A 9,907-nucleotide genomic window follows, 5' to 3' on the forward strand; every position below is an offset into this window, starting at 1 on the left:
GTTGTTATATTCCTCTGCTGCATGACCATATCTATATGAACGTGAGTTGGTCTGAAGACTGAAAAAGAACCAACAGTCCAGTTCTGTTCTGCTTTCTGAGCTGTATGGAGATGTTGGTTTCTAATGCGTAGTCTACTTTTAATATTTGCATCTTCCTTGAACTGATTGTTAGCCGAACGTTGAAACAACAAATTCATCTTTTATCATGGCTGTCAAAGTAACTCTTAAGTCGATAGGAAGTCTTAAAGAGGAGAATGATAGAAAAGAATTCTATTTCTGTCTATTTGTTACAATGTACTGGAGAAGAATTCTATTTCTGTCTATTTGTTACAATGTACTGGAGCAACCTATACATAGATTAGGAGGCTGAGAAAGTTTAGTAAGGCCGACTAAGTTTGATATAATCAATCACAAATTAATCAAGATGAAATTTGGTAAAGCCAGCCAAATTTGGCATAATGTCCTGCGCAATGATTCTAACAGGAGGGTCATACTTTGCTCAGCCTATCGCTTCAAAAACAGGGGGCTTCCATCAGTCAACAGTCAAACGTATATTCTTGGCTCAACATGTTCATTGGACCTTCTGATTTTTCTGTTGTTTATGTGCCATTAAAGTTTGTTTAAACAAATAAGCAATGAAAAATTAGTACTCGTTTCTATTTGCTTATGGATATGTGAAAGATGGGCTCAGAGTTGGAGTCCTCGAATGACTCCAGACCTCTAAATACCTATCCAAAGAGATGCGAAAGATTGGGCGGCTAAGTTTGCTGCGGATCACAGCAGCTGTCGCCTGTGGTCCTGGGCTCCAAGGTTCATAACCTGCTCACTGGTACTAATATCTGTCTCTGTACTCGAGTGGTATGAGCTAAAGATCATTTTTTTTTATTAAAAAAAGAAGGCACTTCTTTATGTGAGGATTGCACCGCATACCATGACTGCACATAACGCTATTTGATCAATCCGCTTTGGAAGTTCAAAGAATTGGACGTAAATTGATTTCCTGCTGCATGTTACCCATTGCTTATTGCCAAGAAAACGGTGCTAATCGCACTTGTAGAAGCACTCCATAAACATAGATATGCATGATATTGGCCAAGTCTTGTGTCCGCAAAGAGACTTCCTGCATTGCCTTTTTTTTTTTTTTTTTTTTTTTTTTTTTTTTTTTTTTTTTTTTTTTTTTTTTTTTTGCTAAAGCCGGGTTTTTCAGACAACGCGTGTCTGAATACACCCAATAAAGTCAAAATACACAATCTCACGAAGTGCCAATGGCAACTCTCTCTCTCCCACCCACAGAGCGTATCCAGAGTGGTGGGCCGCGAATGCAGCCACCCAATCAGCCGCCCCGTTGGCCTCCCTGAATACATGCTTGGCCTCAAAGGCCACGCCATCCCTCACCATCATCCTAATGTCCCGGATCAGAGGATGGTCGATGCTCTCACCACTCAGTCCCCGCTGGATCCAGCCAATAACTGTAGCCGAGTCACCCTCCAGGATGATCGAGCTGGCCTGCAGCACCTGCCGAGCATGGCGAAGACCTGCCCAGGCAGCTCGCAGCTCTGCCCCTGGAACTGATGTGACGAACAACTGGCAGCCACCTGCTGCCACAACCCTAGAGTGAGGGTCCCGTATGACGAAGCCTGCCCCGCCTCGCGTACCTCTGTCCAACACCGACCCATCAAAGTTTACCTTGAGGAAGCTCGGGGGTGGGGGCTCCCAGGTGAAAAACACCGTCCGAGGAGCTGCCTGAGCAGTAGAGGAACCCCAGGTGTCCCAAGCTGTCAAGGGTGTGTCTGAGGGGGTAGGAAGTCTGGACTCCATCGCTAGTGCTCGAGCAGACTCCGCAACAAACCTCGGCGACATCCTGCGCCCACTGAAAATGCGAGCGTTCCTTGCCAGCCAGATCTGATGGGCTGTGCAAGTTGCTCGGATGGCCTCCTGGCATGACCCGGGACTGGCCAACCCCTGTCGTATCAAATGCAGGAAGAGGCTCCTCTCCTGCCACACCTCCTCCGGGATACCTGTCCACAGCCATGTCGATCTCGCCCAAGTGCACTGAAATAGAACATGATCCACAGTCTCATCAACACTGCAAACCCCACACTCCGCGAGGATCCCCAAAGCACGCCGGCTCAACACTGCTCTCGTCGGAAGGCGATCCCACATCACCTTCCATAAAAAGAGTGCTGCCCTCGGCTGGAGGCTGGACCTCCAAATCCAGGCGCAGTCTGGTCCTCGCTCATGCTCCTGCTGGATGACCCGGGATAGATCACCCAGCCTGACACTGGCCCTGCATGAGGTGCCCCAGACCCTAACGTCTGGCCCCTCGCAATCTGGTACTGGAAGGGACCGTACCCTCGCAGCAAGATGTGTCCCAAACAGCTGATGTAGTCTGGTATCATCCCACTCTGTCCTCCCTGGTGCTAGGAGGTCACACACCCGAAGCCCCTCTGCTGCCTCAGTATCCACCATCGTCGGCCAACATCTCAGAGGCAAAGTGTCCACCCATGGATCATCGGTCACATCGACGCTCCGCCCATCGCCTATCAGCCACCTGGTGTTAGCCGACACAGTCGGCAAATACCTCGCAATCTCGCGCCACATAAAGGAAGTTCGGCGGCCACTCCGTGCCACCTCAGAGCCCCCTCGGCCAAATCTGGCTGCCATCACCCTGCTCCAAAGCCCCTGCGGCTCCAGCAAGAAGCGAGCTGCGTGTCGAGCAACAAGGGCCTCACGCCGCTCCAAGAGGGAATGCACTCCCAGACCACCCTCACTGATGGGGAGGCAGACGTGCTCCCAAGCCACCAGATGTACCCCATGGCCCCCACTATGAGACCCCCACAAGAAGCTCCGAAGAAGACGTTCAATCTTCAGCAGAGTCGTCTTTGGGACCACAGTGTTGGCCATGAGATATACCGGCATAGATCCTAACACCGATCTGACCAGTGTCAATCTCCCCATCATGGATAGAGATGATGCCCTCCATCCCTCCAGCCTGGCCTCGACCCGCTGTACCAGCCCAGAGCACTCTGTCACCCGCAGTCTCCGGCCTGTGATAGGGACTCCCAGGTAGACCAATGTCCCCTCCTGCTCTGGTATCTGCAGAATCCTCCTGATCTCCAGTCTGACTCTAATCTCCGTGCTAGGGCTGAACCGAATGGCTGACTTCATGAAGTTAACTCTCTGTCCGGACGCCGCGCAGTAACCTGCCAGCACTCTAGCGAGTACCCGTGCATCAGAAGCATGCGCCCTGGTCAAAAGAAGACAGTCGTCAGCAAACAATAAATGAGAGATAGGTCCCACCCCCGGTGCTGGGACATAGGCCTCCAGCTCCCGACTAGTGCACGCACCCTGCAATGAACGAGACAAGATATCAGAACAAATAATGAATAAGTAAGGGGATAGGGGACATCCCTGCCGCAGTCTCATAGTGGACTCGAAAAAACTCGTCGGTGTGCCGTTGACCAAAATGGAGAATTTTGGCCTCTGGACGCACCCTAGGACCCAACCAATCCATCTCCTATGGAAACCGTAGGTCTCTAAAGCCTTCCGCAGAAAGCTCCACCTGATCCTATCATATGCCCTCTCCATATCTAGCTTGACTACCATCAAGCTGCGCCGCTTCGATGCTCGCTGAAGATCCCACATCATCTCCTGAGCCAACATAACATTGTGGGAAATGTTTCTCCCCGCCACAAAGGCCCCCTGCTCTTGGCTGATAATGCCCGGCAATAGAGGCTTGATCCTGCCCACCATTATTCTCGCCACAACCTTATACAAGGTTGTGCACAAACTGATGGGCCTAAAGTGTCCCGGCTCTACCGCCTCCTGGCGCTTCGGAATGAGCGTGATGAAGGTGGCCTTCCAATCCTCAGGCATAGCTGCCTGAGTGAAGAAGCACTGCACAGCCTCAACCACTGAAGCCCGAATGATACCCCAATATCTCCGAAAAAAGAAAGGGGGGAACCCATCGGGTCCCGGAGCCTTATCCGCTGCCAGGGCCCAGACTGCCTCCTCCACCTCCCGCGCCGACACCGGTCGAACCAGTGTCATATTCTCATCATCAGCAATACCCACATCAGGCCTCGGAAGGAGGCCATCAACATCAGGGCCTCCATCCTCCGTCCATCTGGTGCGGAAAAAATCAAGTAAAGCCTGTCTGACGGCAGGCTCACCCTCCACACGCTGACCGGACCCATCTCGCAATGAGTGAATCATACTCCGCTGTCTCCGGATAACCGTCGTCCGATGAAAGAACCTAGTGTTGCGATCACCCTCACGTACCCACTGGACCCGAGATTTCTGTCGCCAAAAAATCTCATGCTGCCGTAGCAGTGAATGGTGGGTCGCTAGAAGTCCCCGGAGATCGGTCATGTCTTTCGCCGAAAGTTCACCTCCTAGATCCTCTCTCCTCTGTAGATCAGCAATCGCAGTCTCGACCCCCTCCACTCTCCGAAAGATATCGCCCACTTCCTCGCGATTCCAACGACGAAGCCGCCGTTTGGTAATCTCAAGTTTGCGGGAGACCCGTTGCATCGCATTTCCCCGTACCGGGACACGCCATGCATCGCGAACGATGTCCCAAGACTGAGGGTACGATAGCCAAATCTTCTCGAAGCGGAAGGGACTATGATGACCAGGTCCCTATGAAGTGGAAATCAGCAGAGGGCAGTGGTCAGATGCAATCCGGGGTAAGTGACTAACACAGCAGGTAGGGAACCGGAGGATCCAATCTGGGGTCGCAAAGGCCCTATCTAATCGCTCCCAAACCCTAGCACTACCGGATTGATTGTTACACCAGGTAAACCGCGGTCCCGAAAAACCTAGGTCCACCAGACCGTTCCGCATTACGAAGTCGCGAAACTCCCTCCTATCCACTCTATCCGTGAACTCCGCACCTCCCCTCTTATCACCCGCACTCTGGATACAATTGAAGTCACCAACTAACACCGTCGGGATACCCTGGGCAGTCAGGTTGGCGATCTCTTGCCAAAGAGCTCTCCTAACCCTGTAGTCCGTGCTCGCGTACACACCGCACAACACCCACGGGTCAGTATCAGGTTCCGATACAACCATGACTACCTGTTGAGGGCAGTAGTGGAAGACATCAATCGTCGCCACCCCTCGCCTCCACAGGACCAAAAGGCCACCAGACAGCCCCTGGGACTCAACTGCATAGGTCTCCCAGTCCCTTCCCAAGCGCCGCCTCAGTCGAACCAGTCCATCGCCCGATAATCGCGTCTCGCAAAGAAAACAGATCTCTGGACAATGGACCTGCACTAGCCGCTTAAAGGAAGACATGAAGGCCGGCTTGGCCGCCCCCCTACAATTCCAGGCTAGAACCTTCATGGATCACAGTCCGCAGGGTCGACCTCAGGCTCATCCTCCCCCTGGGTCGTGGGAGCTATGTCAAGCTGGCGACCTAGGTCGCCCTGCTGCTCTACCACACCAGATGCATCGCCAGATGCATCGCGCATGACCGCCGCCCTAATGAGTCGCACGACAGCTGGGTGGTCCCCCTCTGCCATAGCTATACCCATGGAACCATGGCCCCCGTCACCACTGTAAGAGGGCCCCTCACAGGGTGCCCCTCCGGGCGGCACCCCAACCACACCCTCTCGTGGCGTCAGTGGCTCGGTCGGACTCTCCTCCAAATGCAGTCCAAGATGAGCCCTGGACTCGCATCCCTCAGGAGCAGCCTCCAGCCGCTCACCCAAGGCTGGGGTCGGAGAGCCAAACCGATAGACCCCATCTGGGCCTCTCCCAAGGCCCTCCAGTGTATCCCAGGGGGCCCGCACGAGGGGGGTCTGACCAACAGTCAGAGGGGTCCCCTGCACTGAGGCCAATCCCCCACCCGGGGACCTATACTGAAACGGGCCTACTAGCATCCCGGGGTCCTCTGTCGAATCTCCCTGGAACTGCAGGTCCCGCTCATCCTGGGTGCCCATGCATGCAGCTAACTGAGCTTGTGGGCCCCCCCCAAGCTGGGCTTGAGTAGCCCCCCCAGGCTGGACCCGCGGACCCTGTCCCTGTAGCAGGGCCCGCTGTCCATGAGTAGCCCCCCCCCCGCGGTCCACGCTGGGCCCGCGTGGTGAACGAACCCGGATGGGCCCGTGCACTCCGCGCGCCCCGGTAGGCCCAGCCTGCCCGCGCGCCCCGAGCACGCAGAACTCGCGGCTCGCAGACGACACGCGGCGCGCCGACAGCACGCGGCGCGCCAACGGCGCAGTCCCCGCTCCCGTCGCGCGGCACGTCTTGGGCCCCGCCCGCTGGCCCACGCGAAGCACGCCGGGCCCTGAAGGCCCTGGCCCGCTGGGTCGACCTAAGCAAGGCCGACTGGGCCCGCGCTCCTGGGCCCTGTGGATGACCGAGGCCCACCGGGGCCCTAGCCCGCTTGTTACCGCGAGGCCGGCTGCACGGTTCACTGGGACCCGGGTCAGACCACCTGTGATCCGGGCTCCTCCTCTCCAGTGCGCGACCAGAACTCGGCTTCGGGTCTACCTCGTCAAGGTCATCGACGGTGTCAACCCATAGCGGGACAGTGGCTGCCGGGTAAGCCCCACCCCCCCACCAGCCGGTGACCGTCGCCGGGCCACTTTCGACGGCTTTTGCCAGCCGTCGGTGTCCGACGGGGACACCGGTTGGGTGAAGAGGGCAACCGGCGATGTCGGCCTGGCTAAGGATGGCTCAGGAACTGAACCAGACGCGGCCCTCACCGATTGGGCCGGGGACACCGTTAGGGTCAGGAGGGCAACCGGCGATGTCGGCCTGGCTAAGGGTGGCTCAGGTCCAGGGCCAGGCGCGGCCCTCACCGGTCGAGCTGTCGGGGGTGGGAGTGGCGGCCGAGACGGGGCGGACTCGGGTCCAGGTTCGGGCTCCCTCGGCCGTGGTGGTCGCGACTCTCGCGGCAGAGGTCTCTGCCGTGTCGCCACCATCTAAGGGCCAAAAATCGGCCCTTGGGTCTCCATCCCCGCTGCAGGAGCCGACGGAACAGAGCCACCCCCAGGGTCCCCCTCCCCTGGCGGCCCGCCCTCCGCCGATTGAGTAAACACCGGAAAACGGCACGCTGCCTCCAGGTGACCCATCCGCCCACACAGGGGGCAGAGAATGGGGACGTTCTCGAAGACGAAGGGCTGCCACCGCACCTTCGTCTTCCCTTGGATCAAAATCCCAGGTCTAAGGGGCGCGGTGGCATCGACCACCACCTTCACCCGAGCGAAACCCATCGCCCGTCGCTGCTCGGTGACCCCGTCCACAGCGATCGGCCGGCCTGCCCTAGACGCGATCTCCAAGATGGTTGACGGCGACCAATACTCCGGCGGCAGGCGGGGGAGTCGAAGCCACATCGTTACCGAAGTAACGGCCTCCTCCCCTGGCTCAAAATCAGGGACCCAAGGAGCCATGGCGAGGAGCTGCCCCGCCACCACCCAGGGTCCCTCATTTAAGGCCCCGTCCCGGTCCGCCGTCGACCGGAAACGCAGAGCCAGGTAGCCGTCCGTTAGAGGGACGGCCACCACCTCCTTAAGGTTAGCCCGGGTAGCCACGTCCTTGGCTACCCATTCGGCCGGAACACGGCGGCCAAGGCTACGCACCATGACCGCCCGCCCGTCCCACTCTTGCCGAGCCGCCGCGATGGGTTCCTCCGGAAGTGTGACGACTTCCGGGAAGCGGCGGCTCAGCCGCTCCACCTCCGCGGCCGAGGGCCAGTGAGTCACCCACGGCCCCGGCCTCGACCAGGCACCGGAGTGCTCCCCCCGACCGCCGCTCTGTTTTCCAGAAGAAGATTTAGACTTACCGTTTCCTCTCGCCGTTCCTTCCTCCTTCTCCCCCGCCGGCTGCTTCCCCTTCCGGTCCATGTAGTGGAGCCCTATGGAGATGGAGCACCTGCAAGACAGAATGTTAGATGAAGGCGAGAGCTCCCGATTCGTCAGAAAGCCCACGGGATCCCTGCCGTTGTGCCCCTCCAGGAACCAGGCGGCACGACGCGTTGCAGGCGAGCCTCGTATCCTTGACCAGCGGCGACCTCACCAGGCACTTCGCCGGTGGAAGATGACCGTTAGACCACCTCCGAGAAGATTCCTCTCTCCAGGGTTTCCTTTCCCCAGAGTTTCTCTCTCTTCCTCCTGCATTGCCTTCCCCGGAGAATGCTCTATAGCAAAATAGAAAGAGCAAATTATACCCCACACTGCATGCACCAATGTGCCATGCACTATGCCAATCAGCCCGTCTCTTTTCTATTTATGAGCCAATCGCTAATACACTCATAAACAAGATCTATAGAAAAGAGACAAGATGATTGATATGGTGCATGGCTATATGGTTACACATGGTGTAAGATATAATTTGTCAAATATTAAGTTAGTGATAAAAAAAATTTACCACATGCAACAACAATTAATTTTACCATTTCTTCAAGTGATTCAAATATAACTACAAAGTTTTTAGGTTCCAAACAAAGACAACCAAACCAACACCGATTATACATACAAGCCAACAGCTAGTTTACCCTTGCTTCAAATTGTGCGCGTTGGAGTTACCAAAGAACCACTCTAATAACCTAACGATGCAGACGTGGGAGAGGACAGGCCCTTGAAGCTTATAAAAAAAATTTATGGATAAAAGATTTTCTATGAGAGTTGGGCTTAGAACAAAAAAAATATATGCTTTATTATGACAGTCAAAGTGTCGTCCCCATCTCTCAAAGAATCTAATATTTCATTCGAGATCCAAGCATATTGGTGTGAGATATTATTGGGTTCGAGATGCTTTAGAGATGAAGTTACTCTGTCTTGAAAAAATTCATAATGATAATAATAGGTTAGATATGATGGCCAAAATCTTACCCATGAAAAAAATTATTATTTATAGAGAAAAAGCGGACTTGGTAGAACCCCCCATATGAGTCGGGAGGGAGAGTTTTGTTGGTGTGGTCTCTCTTTATGTAGGAACCACCTCATTTGAAATGGCTTGGTGGAACCCCACATGAGTTGGGAGAGGAAGATTTGTTGGTGTGGTCTCTCCTCATGTGGGAGCCACCTCATTTATTTTTTTTAAAAAAAAAATTAAGGGATAAGAAGGCAGTTTCAAACTGCCGGCTTGGGCAAGGTAATTGCAAAAAAATAAAAAAACAGGAAGTCTGAGACTATATGGAAAAGATAAAGAAGAAAAAAAATAAAGAAAAGAAAAACATGGAAGAAGAAAAGGTGCTACATTATCGGATAGTTAATTTTATCTAGATTTAACTGAAATTTCAGTATGTTATTTTCGACATTAAGAATTATAGATTGAATGATTTAAATTTTTGAAAAACCTTCTTTATTAATTATTTCAAGCATCAAGATAAGATTTATCTTTTATTTTATTATTTATTATTAAAATCTCATTGTAAAAACTAAAATTAAATTTTGTTAATATTTACCCCGTCTCTAAAGATGATCTATTATAATTTTATTATTTTAAATAATAAAATTTTTTAACTAGACTAAATTTCATAATTTTTTTTTACATCAAAAACTTTTTTATATTAAAAAAATTATATTACCGCTTGTGTGTAGATTACTTAATTATTATAATTTTTAATTATTTAAATAAATTATAAAGATTATTCCTGTTTGGTGAATAATATTCTATTTAATTATATAAAAAAATTATGATATTATTATTTTTAATTGCATATTTTCAACAATTCCTGCATTGCCTTTCTTGGAGAAGGCTCTATAGCAAAATATAAAAAGTTATACCCCACACCGCATGCATTAACATGCCATGCACTATACCCTGCGAGCCAACTCCTGATAGGCTTGTCAATAAGACCCATAGAAGGAGACAGGATAATTGGTACAGTGCAGGGCCACACAGTGCCCATGGTGTAAGATTTAATATATCAATATAAAGTTAGAGATGAAAATGA

The 9,907-nt window shown here is 52.6% G+C and overlaps 2 protein-coding genes across 2 annotated transcripts; both read right to left on the minus strand.

The window, feature by feature from the left end:
- Nucleotides 1–1,203: 1,203 nt before the first annotated feature.
- On the minus strand, nt 1,204–5,346 carry LOC120104859. Its single transcript, XM_039116733.1, has 3 exons — nt 4,849–5,346; nt 1,850–4,641; nt 1,204–1,657 (listed from the first exon to the last, which is right to left on the minus strand). Exons 1-3 carry the CDS (start codon nt 5,344–5,346, stop codon nt 1,204–1,206), a joined length of 3,744 nt encoding a protein of 1,247 aa, XP_038972661.1.
- A 1,586-nt stretch (nt 5,347–6,932) lies between these two features.
- On the minus strand, nt 6,933–7,853 carry LOC120104860. Its single transcript, XM_039116734.1, has one exon. The coding sequence runs from the start codon at nt 7,851–7,853 to the stop codon at nt 6,933–6,935; it is 921 nt and encodes a 306-aa protein (XP_038972662.1).
- Between the last annotated feature and the right edge of the window lie 2,054 nt (nt 7,854–9,907).

The sequence above is a fragment of the Phoenix dactylifera genome, unplaced genomic scaffold (assembly GCF_009389715.1).
Source record: "Phoenix dactylifera cultivar Barhee BC4 unplaced genomic scaffold, palm_55x_up_171113_PBpolish2nd_filt_p 000130F, whole genome shotgun sequence".
Classification (NCBI taxonomy): Eukaryota; Viridiplantae; Streptophyta; class Magnoliopsida; order Arecales; family Arecaceae; genus Phoenix; species Phoenix dactylifera.

Bases quoted from the DNA above. Each gene is read 5' to 3' on its own strand.
- LOC120104859 (XM_039116733.1), bottom strand. From the start codon at position 5,346: ATGAAGGTTCTAGCCTGGAATTGTAGGGGGGCGGCCAAGCCGGCCTTC. The intron at 4,642-4,848 runs GTAATGCGGAAC...TCCACTTCATAG, and splicing joins GGAGGGAGTTTCGCGACTTC to GGACCTGGTCATCATAGTCC. The intron at 1,658-1,849 runs GTTTGTTGCGGA...GGTGTTGGACAG, and splicing joins GGGCGCAGGATGTCGCCGAG to AGGTACGCGAGGCGGGGCAG.
- LOC120104860 (XM_039116734.1), bottom strand. From the start codon at position 7,853: ATGGACCGGAAGGGGAAGCAGCCGGCGGGGGAGAAGGAGGAAGGAACG.